The 17,397-nt window shown below is 48.7% G+C and overlaps 1 protein-coding gene across 4 annotated transcripts in view; it reads right to left on the bottom strand.

Annotated features, from left to right (window-relative positions):
• Irag1 (inositol 1,4,5-triphosphate receptor associated 1) overlaps positions 1 to 17,397 on the bottom strand; it is a 110,487-nt gene that overhangs the window by 56,355 nt on the left and 36,735 nt on the right. For 2 of the 4 annotated variants that reach the window (XM_075971895.1, XM_075971894.1), the window contains exons 2-3: positions 13,022 to 13,170; positions 21 to 121 (exon numbers count right to left, since the gene is read on the bottom strand). In XM_075971895.1, the coding sequence (XP_075828010.1) occupies positions 21 to 121; positions 13,022 to 13,081 (161 nt within the window). In that variant the 5' untranslated portion in view covers positions 13,082 to 13,170. The remainder of the gene's footprint in view (positions 1 to 20; positions 122 to 13,021; positions 13,171 to 17,397) is intronic. The other 2 variants (XM_075971897.1, XM_075971896.1) reach the window with 2 other exon arrangements.

Genomic DNA, 17,397 nt, shown 5'->3' on the forward strand with positions numbered 1-17,397 from the left:
CATCTGCCTGGGCCGCTTACCTGTTGACCAGGTTTTTGTCGGTTTCTCCTTCAGGTGAACTGGCATCCCCCGTCAGGATGATTGTGGGAGGACTGTGAAATGGTCCTGCAGAGGGAGAGTCCTGGTGGTTTAGAGCAAAACACAAATGGAGTTAGGCCTGGGCTGGGGGAAAGCATGCAGGGCCGTGGAACTGCAGCGCTTCCCAGTGTGACTCCCAAGGCCATGGCCACAGGTCACCAACTCTGTTTCAGCTTCGTCCAGGAGTAATTGAAAAATGGAAATTGCATATATTCAAGGTGTGATATTTTGATGTGGGGTATATTGATATAGCTACAGATAAGTAAATGAACATATGGACTGCCTCGGTTCTCTCTCTCTCCCTCTCTTTTTTACTCCCTCCCTCCTTCCCTCCCTCCATCTCTCCCTCTTCTCTATCCCTCCCTCCTATGTGGGGGTGTATGCTGCCATGTGGTGCCAGTGCTCTTAACTGTTGAGCCATCTCTCCAGCCCCTCGGTTTTTGCTTTCCTTGAAACTGAACACTAAGCAATCTCAGGTCCATATTTCTGCATAGGAATTGTGGTCAGAAAAATTAAATTCTAGCCTGGTCTGTTCCAATCATTCAAGCCTATGGACCCAAACACTTTTGTTATGGCCTCTGCAGTGGCTCAGCCTGCCCTGCCTTTCTGGTGTACATGATATTTAAGTCTGAAGTCTCACTGACTCTCTTGTTCTTGTTCACAAGTGACTCTTGCCACAGGAAAGCTGATCAACACTGAATATTTGAGCTCTGGAAATTGTTTTGTGTCTGCCTTACTTACTTTCAGCCCATCTCATATGAGTCTCCTAGTGAACAAAAGATGTATGCTGGCTAAAATGAGAAGATGTAAGGTCAGTCCAAGAGTGCACAGCTGGCCACTGAAAACACTGCTTTGCCCCGGGGTCACACCACCCAGGTAGCATCCTTCCCACGGGGCCACACTGCTTCTCTGTCTGTCAGCTTCTCTTTATTGACACTTGCCCCTGGTTTCTGGTGTCCTTCAGACAATATTCTCTTAACTTTCTATGCTGCACACTTCATTGTGGGGGTGTCTCTTCCTCCAAGAAGCCCTAAATCCAGATGAGAGAGAACATACAGCAAAAGGTGTGGTGTTATTTTGTTTGTGATTTAACAAAGTTTTCCAGAAGATCAAAGTGTGGAACTAAGCCATTAGTTAGCCACAGAGGTCAGGTAGTGGTAGCGCACACCTTTAATCCCAGCACTCAGGAGAAAGAGGCAGACAGATCTCTGGGAGTTCAAGACCGCCCTGGGCTACACAAGATTGATCCAGTCTAAAAAAGAAACAGAGCCAGATGGTGATGGTTCACACCTTTAATCCCAGTGTTTGAGAGTCACATGCCTTTAATCCCAGCACTAGGAAGGTAGAGATAGGAAGGGATATGGCTGGGTGGAGAGAGGAATGTAAGGCAGGAGGAGACAGGAGCTCAAGGCATTCAGTCTGAGGACTTGTTCAGACAGGATACCCCATTAGGTCTGAGGATCTCATAGAGGTAAGAACTAGTGGCTGCCTACTCTGCTCCTCTTATCTTTCAGCATTTACCCTGATATCTGACTCCAGGTTTTTATTATTAAGACCAATTAGAAATCATGCTACAAAGAGAGAAGCAGGATGGGGCAGCACTGCGCCTGGGCTCTTGTCCCTCTTCCTCGTCTGAGGACTCAGCCTCCCCAGGGCTCTAGCTCCCTTCTCCTGGGGCCAGCCAACCTCTGTGGGGCTGTGCCACCTCCAGCAAGCTCGCCTCAGTCATAAGCAACAGGTCACATTTTGTTCCCCTCTAATAAATCTTATAGAAACATTTAGATGTTTATTTCACTCATAAATTCCCAAGCGTGCACAATAGTTTCCTATGTTCCCGGGCGCATGGATAAATATAGACCGTGTCATAGATGGGAATTTGAGCTTCGAGTCTTCAATATCACATGACTAGGTCTGGGCTAGGACACTTTAGGAACAGCTCCAGGTCTAGTCCAGGCAAGTGTGGGGAGTGTGATTTCTGTGGTGGCCTTGGGTGACAGTGGAACAAGGAGGAGCCTACTGGGTCAGTGGGAACAGGGAAGAGGCTGGGTGGACCTGCAGTGGAATCCCAGCCGGGTGACCTCCAGGCAGATATTTCATTTCTCTGATCTTTATGTTTATAAACATCAAATGGAGCTAATACTCCCTAGACGGACTTTCAAAATAAACACAGATAAAACAATAAGAATGATGGCAGGGGAGGGGTGGGAGGTCGGTGCACATTGTTTGACTATATCCACAGTCTCTCTGCTATAGCCCAGAAGGCAGGCAGGGACTCCCTTGGGAGGGGAATTTGTTCTCGCAAGACAAAATAAAAAGATTCTCAGGGCACTTACAAGAAAATGATGACTCCAGTGTCAAGTCCTAAGGCCATGGGAGAGAGGGAAGGACTTCTGTGGGGCACATGGCTCCTCCGTGCACACCATGGAGGGCATTCTTTGCCCCACGATCCGGAAGACTTGCTCCCCAGTGTATGCTTCCATGTGCCCAGGGCCCACTCTGATTCTGTCCGTTTCTGCCAGCGTCCGCTTAGGTCTCAGAAGTCGGAGATCCACAGCCATTGGAATTTTTAGCCTTACTCTTTCTCTCAGGCCATCACATTTCAGAGTGTGAAGCGGTACACAATGGGTGTTGGCCATACTTTGCAAAACATCATTCAGCCAGCCCCATTCATCCACCACCATCATTGTCAGTCCTCCCTCCCTGATTCTTTCATGTCTTCCTCCCTTCAGTCTAACCATCAAACTACCCAACCTGCCACATGGCCATCCATCCATCCATCCATCTATCCAGGCATCCACCCAATCATCCATCCATCCATTCATCTATCCAGGCATCTACCCAATCATCCATCCATCCATCCATCCATCTATCCATCCAATCATCCAGCCAACCAACCAACCTCCCTCCTTTCCTTTCCTCCTTTTCTCCTTTCCTCCCTACCTCCCTCCCTCCCACTTCTTCCCTCCTTTCTTCTTCCCTAAGCTCCTGCCATACTCTAGGTCTATACTAAAGGTAAAGATAGATGTGTGAAAGATGTGACCCCTGACCCCAGAATGCTCACATTCAGTTTAACAGGGGAAAGAGAAACAGGACAAGCCATTCTTGTTCATAACGGGAGCCAAGGATGAACCATTGTGATATGCATTCCTGACTGTAATCACCATTTCTGAAATACATTCTACTTTGATTGAAGCAATCCTACAGCTTGTCTCATAGCTCATGTGCTGTGACAGCCTTCTTGATTCTTTTCCCCCAAGCCTCCTCTCCATCTAACCACAAAAGGTGAATCATCAGGACCCTCTGCCCACACCTGAGACCACTGGGGCTTAGTACAATGGCCTCAGTGGCAAGAAGAGGCAAAGAAGGCAGGATCGTGTACACAAGGAATCTTCAGTTTGACTCTACACTTAACTGTGACACACTATGTGACCGTTGACAAATACATAACATCTTAGGTCCAGTATTTTCATCTATATTAAGGTGGAGTGATAATATCTAACATGGATCAATGAATACCAGGTACCCAATAAACATTACTAATACCTCCTACACCAGATCCTAATGCCTTATTGATAACTTCTGAAAAGATATTTCAGTTTAGATCTTAATTGAGACCATCTTGGAAGGATGTGATAACCTAAATGAATGCTGTGGTTCTAATATGAAATGTCCCACATAGGTTCATAGGTTGGAGTCTAGGAACCCAGTTGGTGGTGCTGTTTTGGTGGGTGCTTCAAACGTTAGGAGAGTGGAGCCTAACTGGAGGAAATTAGGTCAATTCACCAATGTCCTAGTGGAATATACCTTGTCCCCATCCTTTTCCTGTCAAGTTTCCTGCTTCCTGTCCATCATGAGGTAAGTGCCCTTGCTCTACCATATGTTCCCTGCTGTGATGTCCTGCCTTGCTGTGAGCCCAGGAAAAACAGGGACAAGGGATAATGGGCTGAAACCTCTAAAACCATGGAATGAAGATGAATAATCCCTAAGTTGGCCCAGGTATTTCAATGACAGCTATGGAAGTCGAATTATAGAAGTGAACAAAAGCTCTCAAGAAAGATGATGCATTATTCCAGATAGAGTGTCTGAGGACTTCCTTATGGTTCTGGAGGTGAGCGTGTGCTTGGCTCACCTGGGTGTTCATGCCTGTAAACTAACAATACCTGCTCCTGGCATTGGGAAGCCACCTTGTGGTGAGTGCATACAACTGTGCTGGCTTGCAGGAAGATGGAATGAGGGTTCTCACTGGGGGGGGGGGGGGGGGGCTGTTGGAGGATATCCCTGCTCTAGGGGGTCCATCCAAGATCACAAAGATTTTATATGCATCATCTATTTCATCTCCATCTCATTCCTGAAAGAAGATTGGTTGTTTAGGTCTTATAATAATTAGTGTTAATTGTCAACTTGATGTAATTGAGAATCATTTGCAATCACTTGGACTGTGAAGCCCAGGTACTCTGCCAGTCTGCTTACACCTATATGCCTGGGACCCAGAAGCATTCTCTGTCCCGGGCATACAGCTGTAAGAACTTTCTGGCTGCTTAAAGGGTGTTACTTGGTCATCTCCTCTTACAAGAGGGCAGACCAGTGTGATGGGCTGAGTCCTAACTGCCCGAGGGGAAGACAGGATGAGTCTTGACTACATTGACACCAACAGAGAAAGAACTTCTGGTATGCTAAGGTGGCACTTAGTAGGGTCTTCAGTTTGGATCCCAAGAAGAGGAGCCCAGAGGCTTTAATTGTAGAGGTTCCCAGGTCTCTGCAAAGGGTTCCCTCCTTAGAGCCTATGTCAGTTCCTTTTGTCCACTGTTATTCTAGAACATCTGACAAAGCTAGCTTACGGGAGGAAGGGTTGACCATGACTCATGGCTCGAGAACCCAGCCCATCATGGCAGAGAAGACATGGTGGCAGGAGTGTGAAGTGGCCGGTCACACTGCATCTACGCCTGGGAAGCAGAGAGAAATGAACACTGGTCCTTGGCTTGCCTTCTCCTTTCGTGTGTTCTGGGAGCCCAGCCCATGCGATGGTGCCCCCTACATTCAAGGTGGATCCTTCCCACATCAGTTAACCTTTCTCTCTGGAAACACCCTCACAGACATGCCCAGAAGTGTTTCCTAGGTGTCTGTAAATCCCAGTTGAGGTCGACCATCACAGGGCCACACACACAGCTGCTTCTCTGGAGTCCGTCTCAATCTCATCTCAGTTATTTAAAAACTGGGGACAGGAAAGGGAGGTAATGCCACTCAACAGCAGAGTACCACAGTGATCTTCAGTCACAAAAGCCTCGGGGTTACAGGACACTGATGTCTGCCGGGAACGTCAAAACCTGAAGCACAGAGCAACTGCTTTGGGAGAGCTGGAGTATCCGAGAGCTGCAGCCTAAGACAGGTTTAGTTTGGTAGAGTACAGTTTGGGAAGCCAGAGAACCACAATGGGCTATTTTGTCATGTAGCTGAAGGAGAATGAGGAGTTCACAAGTATCTTGGAAGAATTATGACCTGCGCTTGTGCTCCTGGAGGCGGGGGGGGGGTGGATTTGGTAAGACCCTCTGCCACAGCTGCAGGGCTTAGAAGGATCACAGGGCTGTCTTCTCTGGGGTCTCGGCTGCTTCTCTCAGACCATGGCTCTGAGAGCACAAAACAGTGTCACCCTGGCTCAGGCTGCAGATGTCTCCAGAGGCAAAGTCAGCAGGGCTCAGTATGAAGTAGAAACCAGGAACATGGGGTTCTGGGCCAGAATGCCAAGCGTAGAGTCTCTGGTTTTCTGCTTGTGAGTTACATAGACTCAGAGGAAGTTAGTTACCTTCTTCGTGCCTCAGTTTCCTCGACTATAAAATGGAATTTAATCCTGACTCTTAAAATGGACTAAAGGTTAAGTTGGATACAAGACATGAAGTAACCAACCAGAGTGCCCAGGAAACCTCTCCCTGCCAGCAAGCTTACTTGGCACCGGATGGGGCTATGCAGGAGCCTACTTGGCGCCGGATGGGGCTATGCGGGAGCCTACATGGCGCCGGATGGGGCTATGCAGGATGTTAGGGGAGAAAAGACACCAATCATCAATCATCTTACCCAGTAGTGGACCCTGCATGCTATAATACTGACAAACCTGCCAAGATGTGCCCACTGATGCAGTAGTAATCCGGTGGGTTTGGGGCAACCAATCTCTTTCTGATTGAATATGAGGATTGCTCTCTAGGAAGGATTTCATGCCTGATGTTATAAACCTGATCAAAAGCCCATGACCTAGGGAGACCCTGGGGTGGGCCTGCTGCTGCATCTCACTAAATAATCATGCTGTCTAAGCCCTGCTAAATGTGTATGTTTATGTCCGCAGGCCTGTGCTACCCTACACCTTGCAGAGAAGCCTCTTTGTGCAATAATTAATGCCGAGACTCATAGCTGGTCAAAGTGCTGAGGGTAAGGACCTGAGTCTCAGCTGTGGATGGGTCATCTTATCAATTTCCCACCCTTCAAGGCTCAGGGAACATCTCAGAATAGGGGGCAAAAGAATGTAAGAATCCGTAGATGGGGAGAAGAGCTATAAATGCTAACTTCGACACATGGCGTGGCTGTAGCTCACACCAGCTCACACCAGCTCACACCAGCTATGCTTACCTATGCAAGACCTGCGTAAGATCAAGCCAGTCCAAATTCCAGCATGGCTGGAGAGGGACTCCGCAGCTCTACCTTTAGCAGAGGAATTCTTGGCGGTTGGTAGCTACTGAAGAGAGAGAAAGAAGCTGCTGGTGGGTTGACCATGCCTCTTTGTGCAAATGGAGTAAGCAGCACTAAGTGGACTCAGGGGGCTATCAATAACAAAAAAGGACATGAAATTGGGCGGGAGATGGGTGGGCACTATGGAGAATTGAAGGAGGTAATAGTGAGTGGATAGGATCAAAATACTTTGTATCAATATATAGATTTTTCCAAAGAGTAAATGTTTTATCTAAAGTGAAATGCATTAATGTAATTGCCTGGCTGGTTATTACTGTCACGCGGTTTTGTGTCAGAAAGAGATGGAGTGGGAGATGTTGGAACCGAACAGTGGGAGCGTAGATGCTCCATCTATGAGCCACACTGGCCTGCTCCTGGAGGCTTCTAGAAACCCCCAAGGAGGGGGCAGGACTTGGATAAGTTAAACTCGGGCTTTTACCGACATGAGCCCCTATACACCAAGTGTGCTAGTCACTTCTGAGGCTGTCACCTCGTCCTAGGGAGTCAGCTTCCTAAACGGCTTCTGGTCACAGCTCAGGATATACTGATGATGTGAGCCCATTGCATCCAGGGTCTGTGGCTGCACGGTGAGGAAGAGACGGGCCAGCACGCGTTCCTCTGCGGTTTCTGCTCTAGGTTCCCGCCGTGGCTTCAGTCATGGACTGATACTTGGAAGGACATGATAAAAGAAAGCCTTCCCTCACCAAGTTAACTTTTGGTCATGATCTTTATCACAGCAACAGCAAACCAACTAAGACATATGTGATTTAGGATCCTTCCAGCTGACAGACTGTCATTCTGTGTCCCCTCAATGTCCTAGGCTTGTGTGCTGGCAGCTTCAATCCGTCAGGGCCACTTGAGTACAGACTTGGTGTCCTTTGCTGTGCCTGTGCCCAGAGAACACGCACTTCTGAGAGCACCCTGCAGAGTCAGTGCTGGGAGCCTGTCTGCACTGCAGGCCTTGATCACAGCTTCCAATGAGTAGTTTCTGGGCCAAGAAACAATTTAACCCTCCAACTTCCATGTTTTTGTTGTGAGGAACCAGGCTAGTGGTGGGAAAGGGAGGCTGGGACCAGAGTACTCAAAACTAGGACTGGACCCCAGGGAGCTGTGAGCTTCAGGGATACTCTGTCCCTTGCCTGCTTTGTGGAGTGGGAATTCACACAGAGCAAGGACTTCCGGCTGAAGCCTGGCCAGCCTTGCTTTCCTGACTGCCTGGCTTCTGTGCTCCCACTGCCCCTGGAGGCTCCAAGCTAGCTTGGGAGATCTGAGCCTCCCCTGAGGCTGAGCTGTGTTAGGCGCTCAGTAGGCAGACACTTGTTAGGAGCCATGTCTATCTGGCTTCTGGAGAACTCAGGGAGGACCAGAGGCTGGTGGTCAGACCTGGAAGTAAAAGAATGTTGAATCTCATGCTGACCTTAGACCTCTGTTTAAGGCTCTGAACTGCCGCAGGGCTGAGCTGATCATCAGAACGGAAGGGCAACAGCTATAGCTGTTTGGAGTGACACAGGGAACCACGGGGATGAAAAGTCTACAGACCTGGGTCTCTGGATGAGGAGATGGAGGAACTGGGATTCAAAGCCAGTGTGGTCTGACCACAGAGGTCATAGTCTAAAACCTTGTTCTCTGTCTTCTCTGAGGGATCCGGGCCTCCTGGATCCCAGGTGACTTGAGTCCCTCACGCATCCTCCTCCAGGTTCTATGGCTGCCTCAGCCACTGGAACTTGCCGACATTTTCAGGATAGCCTCAGACCCCTACAAGCCCAGAGACAGAGCCAGGGCCCTGGTAAAGCCTGTGGAGACCATCAAAACCCACCCCATCTTTCTATTCACTGTGGAGACCATCGAAACCTCATCATTCTCCAAGTATTGGTTCTCGCTCCGGGTCACGGGTGGGTGTAGCTTGTGGGGAACTGATATTTAGGGCCCCGTGCTGTGCCACTAAGAAGCTCACCTGCACCTAGACTCTGACCCTCATATAGCAGGACCTACAAGAAGCTGACAGCCACAAGGGTTAGAAGAGGAATGGCTTTTTTGTCTTGTGAGGATATGGTTTTAAAGCACTTAAAAAAAAAGATTTACTTTTATTTGTGTGTTGTGTGTGTGGTGTGGTGCGTGTGTGTGTGGTGTGTATATGGTATGTGTGGTGTGTGTATATGTGTGTGTGGCATGTGTAGTGTGTGTGTGTGTGGTGTGTGTGTGTGTGGTGTGTGTGTGTGTGGTGTGTGTGTGGTGTGTGTGTGTGTGCGGTGTGTGTGTGTGGTGTGTGTGTGGTGTGTGTGTGGTGTGTGTGTGTGGTGTGTGTGTGTGTGGTGTGTGTGGTGTGTGTGGTGCGTGTGTATGTGTGGTGTGTGTGGCGTGTGTGGTGTGTGTGGCGTGTGTGGTGTGTGTGTGTGTGGCGTGTGTGGTGTGTGTGTGTGTGTGTGTATATATGGTATGTGTGGTGTGTGTGTGTGTGTGTATATATGGTATGTGTGGTGTGTGTGTGTGTGTGGTGTGTATATGGTATGTGTGGTGTGTGTATATGTGTGTGTGGCATGTGTAGTGTGTGTGTGTGTGGTGTGTGTGTGTGTGTGTGGCGTGTGTGGTGTGTGTGTGTGTGGCATGTGTGGTGTGTGTGTGTGTGGTGTGTGTGTGTGTGTATATATGGTATGTGTGGTGTGTGTGTGTGTGTGGTGTGTATATGGTATGTGTGGTGTGTGTATATGTGTGTGTGGCATGTGTAGTGTGTGTGTGTGTGGTGTGTGTGTGTGTGGTGTGTGTGTGTGTGGTGTGTGTGTGGTGTGTGTGTGTGTGCGGTGTGTGTGTGGTGTGTGTGTGGTGTGTGTGTGGTGTGTGTGTGTGTGGTGTGTGTGTGTGTGGTGTGTGTGTGGTGTGTGTGTGTGGTGTGTGTGTGTGTGGTGTGTGTGGTGTGTGTGGTGCGTGTGTATGTGTGGTGTGTGTGGCGTGTGTGGCGTGTGTGGCGTGTGTGGTGTGTGTGTGTGTGGTGTGTGTGGTGTGTGTGGCGTGTGTGGTGTGTGTGTGTGGCATGTGTGGTGTGTGTGGTGTGTGGTGTGTGTGGTGGTGTGTGTGTGGTGTGTGTGTGGTGTGTGTGTGGTGTGTGTGTGTGGCGTGTGTGGCGTGTGTGGTGTGTGTGGTGTGTGTGTGTATGTGTGGTGTGTGTGGCGTGTGTGGTGTGTGTGGCGTGTGTGTGGTGTGTGTGTGGCGTGTGTGGCGTGTGTGGTGTGTGTGTGTGTGTGTGGTGGTGTGTGTGTGGTGTGTGTGGTGTGTGTGGTGTGTGGGTGTGGTGGTGTGTGTATGGTGTGTGTATGGTGTGTGTGGTGTGTGTGTGTGGTGGTGTGTGTATGGTGTGTGTATGGTGTGTGTGGTGTGTGTGTGTGGTGGTGTGTGTATGGTGTGTGGTGGTGTGTGTGGTGTGTGTGGTGTGTGGTGCATGTGTGTGTGTTATATGTGTGTGTTGTGTGTGTATGGTGCGTATGTGTGTGGTGTATATGTATGTTGTGTGTGCATGCACGCATGCATACAGAAGAAGGCATCAGACCTCCTGGAGGAGGAGCTGCAGGCAGTTGTGGGTGGGTGCTGGGAACCGAACTCAGATTCTCTACGAGAGCAGCATCCTCTACTAAGTGCTGAGAGCTACAGATGTGGGAAGAATGGGACTCAGCCTTTACCAGGGATGAAGTTGGATCTTTGCCTTAGGGGTTGCTTTTATCTGTAGGAAGCGTGGAGGTCCTTGGGCTCACAGACAAGCACTAGAGGAGGCTGGAATGTCAAATACACAGGGTTGTTCCTTCTAAGGGAAGGATACATAACCTGTTGTCCACACAAAGACTGGGAGAGGACATGGTTAATAGTCTGGTGACTTCTGTGCTATATGTGAGGCTGAAACCACCCTGGAATCTCCACTAGACCCTTAACGTCAGCTTGTTTGTCTCAATCTATAGAATACATTTTATGGGGGTGTTCTGCAGAGTTCTATGTAGTCGTGTCTGATCTTTATTGAGCTTAATTTGTGCTTTATTGTGCACATAGACAAAGTTAATTATCACAAGAAAAGTTTTTGCCAAATTGTGCTGTGTTTAAATATGCCTAAAACAAACCTCTTGGGGTCAGACTTCTGGGGTTTGAGCTAACACCAGCTGCTTAGTCATGTTGAACGGACTACCTTCCTGCCTCCCACAGACTATTACTCTGCTGGCTGTGGGGATCACAGAGGCTCCCCCATATTTATTCTTTGGTTAACTGTCTGGGGAAGCTGCCCACGATTTGGGGTCCAGGTGAATGTGAGTTCAGTGTGTTACCATAGTTAGTGAAGTTGAGGGGTCAGAGATGACCACTATGAGAGGGCACAGGGGTGACAGAGTTGAAGAAAGCCATCAGGGGGTTGGGAGCAGCCACACTTGAATCCACTCACCACTGTTTGCCTTCTGTGGTCACTCCGTTTTCACTCCCCCAAGTCCTCAGACCTCAGTTGCCTTGAGGGTTACTGATAAACAGTACCCACTATAGCTCAAGACACCCCCTCACCAGGAAGCTGTGAAACATTCCCTAGAACCTCAAGCTATGGTCTGTAGACAGAGAGATGGGAGTTTGGTTCACTGTTTTCTTTTTTTAGACGTTTAAGGAAAAGACATCCCCCTATCCCTAAGCTGCCAAGTTCACATCTCAAACTCACGAACTTGGGATATAGAGATACAAGGACTATTCCCGTCTAAATATTTGCTATCCTAGTTCCCACGGTAATGTGTAAGAAACAAATATCACCACAACATGAAAATATTTGCTAGGAATCTCCCCATCTGGAAAAACGATGCTCACTCACACCCTCTCCTCTTGCTTAGTAAGCCTGTCTCATCCAGCGCCCATCAGTATGGACCACGGTTAGATACAAGGCCACGGCACAAGTTCAGTGCAAACCAACGGTAGAGTTCAAGTCAAAGAAAATAGTGGTGGTGACCTTCATAAGCAAGGCCTGTGATCCAGGAGGATCAGACAGAGCTGGGCCAGTGACCAGATAAAGAAAAAATGAGGATGATGGCAAGATAGGTTCTTCAGAAGGAAATGGCTTCACTATTTTGGGGAAATTGCTCTAGCCTTACATTTTAAACATTCTCTTGCTGGGGTTGCTATAAAATAAAATGTGAAGAATGTAGTATCATGTGAACACATTTTTTGGTTGACAGAAAAAAAAAAATAAGCAGAGGCCGGAGAGATGGCCTAATCAGAAAGACACTACCATACAAGCATGCAAACTTGAGCTTGGATCCTTAGCACCCACATAAAGAAAAGGGGGTGAAGGGCAATGTGAGAAACAGACAGGAAGAGCCCTAGAGTTTTCTACTCAGTCTTATCGAATTGGTGATCTCCAGGTTCAGGGAGAGACCCTGCCTCAGAAAATAATAAAGAATAAAGAAGACACTCAACGTGAGCCTCTGACTTCCATGGATGTGAAAACACATGTATACACTATAAATACAAAAATAAAACAAAACAAATAATATATAGATCAAGATCAATTTGAAAATAAACATATAACCTATACTTTGTGATTATATATAGCTAAAAATTGCTTTTCTTAATTTAATTTGCAAAATAAAACCTCATTGGTACCTTCTTTGCTATTGCCATTGCTTTTGTTACTTGTCTGGGTTTTCATTTTTGAGATAGGGTCTTGGTCTGTAGCCTAAGCTAGTCTGGAACTCAAAGTGACCTGTTACCTCGGTTTCCTGAAGGCTGGACTACGGGCATAAGCCACCATACCTGCCTCAATGAGAATGCTCCTATTGAACATTTTAAAAACCATTTTCTATTTTATTATCAACTTTGTCTGAAACCCTGTCCTCCTACCCTTGACTATGAACTTTTGATATTCATTTGAAGCAGACTATTTGAAAGCGGCCTTTGACTATGTCTGATACCCTGTCTCCTCTACTTCTTTCTCAAGAGTAAGAGGGAGCAGTCTGCGCCAAGGTAGTTTGAAATCTCATGAAGCCTTAGTCACATACTGTCTAGATGGCTCCATACTTGGGCTTCATGGGACCGTGGCCACTTAAACAAACCCAGGGCAGTGTATTCTCCAGAGCAAAAGCCACGCACCTTCCCCAGGCACCCCCTGCAGCCTGCCCCGCTGTCTGAGCACTCTGTGGCCAGTTTGAAAGCGGTGGCCTCGGCCCAGAATGCTTAGCTTGGCCCCCAGCCAGGCTGGCCATGGGCAGGAAGGGGCACTTACTTGGGTTTGGACTGCCTGTGGCTCTCCAGGGGGCTCCTCATCCTCAGGAATGTGGGGCATGGCAGCCTCCTGGCTGGAGTGGTTGTGTATGCCTGGAACCTCTGCTGTGTCAACCCCAAAGATGCTCCAAGATGCTTGGGCTCCGCAGGCTGGGGAGATGCCAAAAGGACAAGTCAAAATCCTTCCCATCCCTGTCCCAAGCTGGGTTCCATTTCCAAAATCCAAGAGCTGCAGACCGGCTGCTTGGGTTTACATCAACACCGGAGGTCAGGCAAGGCGAGGCTGGGAGCGGGCATTGGGAGTTGCATCGCCTCCTGCTCCCTGACTTTGTTTACACAGGCAGGGGTGACCTTTTGCATCTAATTTGGTCCTTACAGTAAACATATCTATTCCAGAACAGAAACATTCCAGCTCCGCAAAGCTATAGCAGAGGGAGGATGCTTCGCTGAGATCAGACACCATCTGTACACCGTTTATTGCACTGCTACCAGCTGCATGGATGCCATTAGCAAACTGACTCCCTGTGGTAGCCTTGGGTGAGGGTGGGCATCAATCGTTCCATCCTATCGGTGACGGAAGAGCCTCTCAGGGTGGAAGTCACTTGTCCTGAATCACACAGGAACAGAGTGTTTACATCCATTGGTGCCCATGACTCTTTCCTCTGTACCACACATCCTTTCCTGGGTCTGCCTCCTCCTCATGGGGAGAACAAGACAACGCCATTAACTGAGTAGCCACTGTCTCACCCTCACTAGGCAAGTGGCTGCTGACGCAGGAGCCTATAGGAAAGGCCAGAAAGCTCTGCTGCTTCCCATGACATAAGATCTCCTTTCTGTCCCAGAGACAGGGCCTGGAAAGTTCCCTAAACCAGGGTGCTGCAAACCAGGCTGATACCTGGCATCTGCCCCACCACCCTCTGGATCTGGATCTCCAAGGCAGGGAAGGTGTCTGATTTGTTATGAATATTCAAAAAACCATCAAAAATTGGTGGTTTAAAGAATTCAAGCCACATTTGTGTTTAAAGAATTGGAGACATTTAGTCCAGGAGCAGTCAAAGGGGCCACTGTCTTGGCTTTTTGTCTTTTACCCCAATAGGTAGCCCACTCTGCAAGGAAGCATTTGGGGAGACCCCTGCTGGTCATCTTGGAAATCTCATCTCAACTAGGCCATTCATACACAGAACATTTTGTTGTTGTTTAAGACTGAGTTTGATGCACCCCAGATTTGCTTTGGACTCATTATGAGGTTGACAGGTTCTCTTCCCTCCACGTCCCAAGGGCTAGGACTCCAGGCGTGTACCACTATGTCTGGCAGGGTCAGTCATTCTTTCTTCACAAACTTTACATTAGGTCTGTGTCCTGTGCCGTGACACAGAGAGAGAGACAGGGTACAGCTTTGGCCCTCATGGGGTCTTGAGTCCAGTGTTGGGAGGCAACTGGAAAACTGATTGGTGTAAACACATCAAAATGAGGAATTCTAAGACCTCGAGAAAGAGCCCCTGACCATGCAGACTGGGAGAGCGACATGGTTCCATAGGCTAGCTCTATGTTGCGAGGGCCATTGGAGCTGAGCTATAGCACAGAAATGCAAATGGAACTTATCCATTTGCAGAACAGCCCGGGGCTGAGCAGGGTAGATGAGCTGGCAGGGAAGAAGCCACGCTGGGCTGGGCTCCAAGCAGATTTATCTTGACTTCAGAGACTAAGAGCTGTGGGGCTGAGCCACCGTGTCTTCCATCCCCCAGAGACTACTGGATGAACTGAACATTAGGTTCCCCAAAAAATGAGCTCTCTGGAGAATCTCATTACCTTTACTTAGACATTGATATCAGCAGCAGTGGCAACAGCAGTGCATTGTCACGGGGTAGCTGAGGGTAACAGCAAGCTGCACATCTCAGGCAATGTCATTGCCTTACCCCTGCAAGGCCAACCTATCTTAATAGGAACAGTTCCCAAAGTATGGGAGGCAGCCATTCCACTTTCTGTGTGTGTCTTAATCTACACAACGCATATTGTGTGCTGTCAAACAAGGGCTCAGACAACGAGACCATGTTCAGAAAAGAGAAGATTCTAGGAGGACAAGAATTGGCAGTTACGAATACAAGACTTCACCCTGGGCCAGAGAAGCTGCAAGGGAAAGCGATCTCTTCTCAGATAGCTGAAAGGTAGTCATGAGGCCCAGGGTCTGCAAAGGACAGGTGTGCGGCCAAGGAAGGACCCGTCAGCCAAGTGAGAAGGCAGAAGAACCATTTCTGGAGTCAGCTAAAAATGGAGGACAATACCCTGCAAGGTCAAGAGTTTCTTGTTCCTGGGGGACTTTCAATACTGGCTGACTCTAGGGGTCATGGGAATTCCAGCCACAGCAGTGGCCTTTTCTGACTCTGAAGTCCCGGACTCTGTCTAGTCACAACCAGTCACAGGGATGCTCCCAGCCCAGGGCTCATTCAGAGATCCTAGGATTAAAACCATAGCAGAAACACCCCATTTCTAACCCTCCACTGTTCGCTCTTGAAGACAGACCTTTGTCAGTCATTAGGCAGAAACAAAACCTCACGGGTGAGGTCAGACACACCTAGAAATGCTGGGTGCAGCTGGGTGGAGGCTGCCCGCAGTCCCGTGGCTGGACAAGATGCAGTCCATGCGACTCCAGGGGAGCCCTTGTGGCCCTGCTGTGGGCCATTCCCATGCTGCCCGGGCTCCATTTATTTCCCACCCATTATCATAAACTCTCTGCTTAAAATAGCAAAGCAAAAGCCAGTCCAGTCAGCAGGGTGACATCTAGGGGTCTGCGGGGACTCACGGGCGTGTGGACCTCACATCCATCAGGGCACAGTTTGGAATACAACCTCCAGGAAGCCACGCTCTGAGTGCCAGCCCATAAAAGGAGAGAACACTGAGTCATGTTTCCCTGCCTCCTTTTCAATCCACTTCCAAATATTTCCTGATGCTTCTCCAGCCAGGTCAGGTTAAGTGAGTCATGCCAAGAGCCAATCAGCTCTTTGGACTCTCACCAATGATTAAACAGAACCTGGCCCATTTTACAGGGAAGAAAACTGAGGCACGAAGAGGAGAAACAAATAAGACAGGGTTCAGTTACCTTTGGGCCAAGGTAAAGCACTCAAGAGCTCCTGCTGGGATAACTATCCAGTCATTTGTGCAAGTGAAGAGCCTAGACATCCCCAAACTATCCTAAGAGAGTTCAGCAGATAATATTCCTTATCAGTTTCCCTATTGGGTGTCCCACACTACTGTGTTCGGTCAAGCACTGTCTTCATGCTAAACCCCTATGGCAGAGGGGGTGTGTTATCTAGTTTTGTTTTGTGCAATTGAACCCAGGGCCTTGAGCATACTAAGCAAGTGCTCTACCCCTGAGCTGTACCCCGCCCTTAGCTGTAAGTTTTATTACTTTCATTTAGTGTAATAAAGCGCCAAGGCTCAGAAATGATCAGCAAGGTCATGTAACTGGTAAGTCTGAGTCCAAAGCATCATCTTCTCTCTTACCCAGGTACAGCCAAAGAGTCTTGTGCAAGCCCCTCTCCAACAGGAAGAGCTGGGGTATAAACTCCCAGAGGCATAGAGAGCAGGGAACACTGAACCTTGTCAGGCTAAGCATCTTCTGAAGATAAAGGAAGGTACCCAGCTTAGAGAGATGACTCAGTGGGTAAAGGGCTTACCACACAGGCATGAGGACCCGAGTTCAAATCTCCAAGGCCCACATAAAACTGAACGTGACAGCAGGCATAGGTAATCCCATTGCTCCTAAGGAAAGATAGGAGGAGAAGACAGAAAAATTTAAAACGCTGGTAGGCCGCCTTGCCTGCTGTATGTAGTGCGAACAAGAGATTCTCCTGCAAAAGAGGTGGAAGACTAAACTGACGTCTGAGGTTGCCCTCTGACCTCCAAACATGAGCTGGACACGTGTGCATCCGCCCAGAGAAGGCCACAGCTTGAAGTTTCATGCTCCTAGTACATGGTGTAGCCACGTGTTCACGGCGGAGGCAGCGGCCCCTTCATTGGCCTTCCTTTTTATGCATCCAATCACATAGCGTGCAGAGACGTGTTCATGGAACCACTCATGCTGAGAGGCCTCACACTAGGTGAAAAGCATAGGCTCTGTCCCATAAGAGCTTCCTTAGAACCCTGTGGGCTGAGGAAAGGCAGGACGGCAGGGAGGCAGGAGGCTCTGGCAATAGAGGCTGCATTCCTTTATTCTATTCCCACCAGCCATCAGGGCTTCCTGTGCTCATTGTCCTGAGGAACCTGATGGATCTAGGGTAGACAAAGAAGACTCGGCCCACCTGGTTGCTGTGCCTCAGCAAGTACCAGGCTGTCTAAGGAGTCAGGGAGAAGGCAGGAATAGTCTTTCCAGAAATACCC

This window comes from Microtus pennsylvanicus, chromosome 5 (assembly GCF_037038515.1).
Source record: "Microtus pennsylvanicus isolate mMicPen1 chromosome 5, mMicPen1.hap1, whole genome shotgun sequence".
Taxonomy (NCBI): Eukaryota; Metazoa; Chordata; class Mammalia; order Rodentia; family Cricetidae; genus Microtus; species Microtus pennsylvanicus.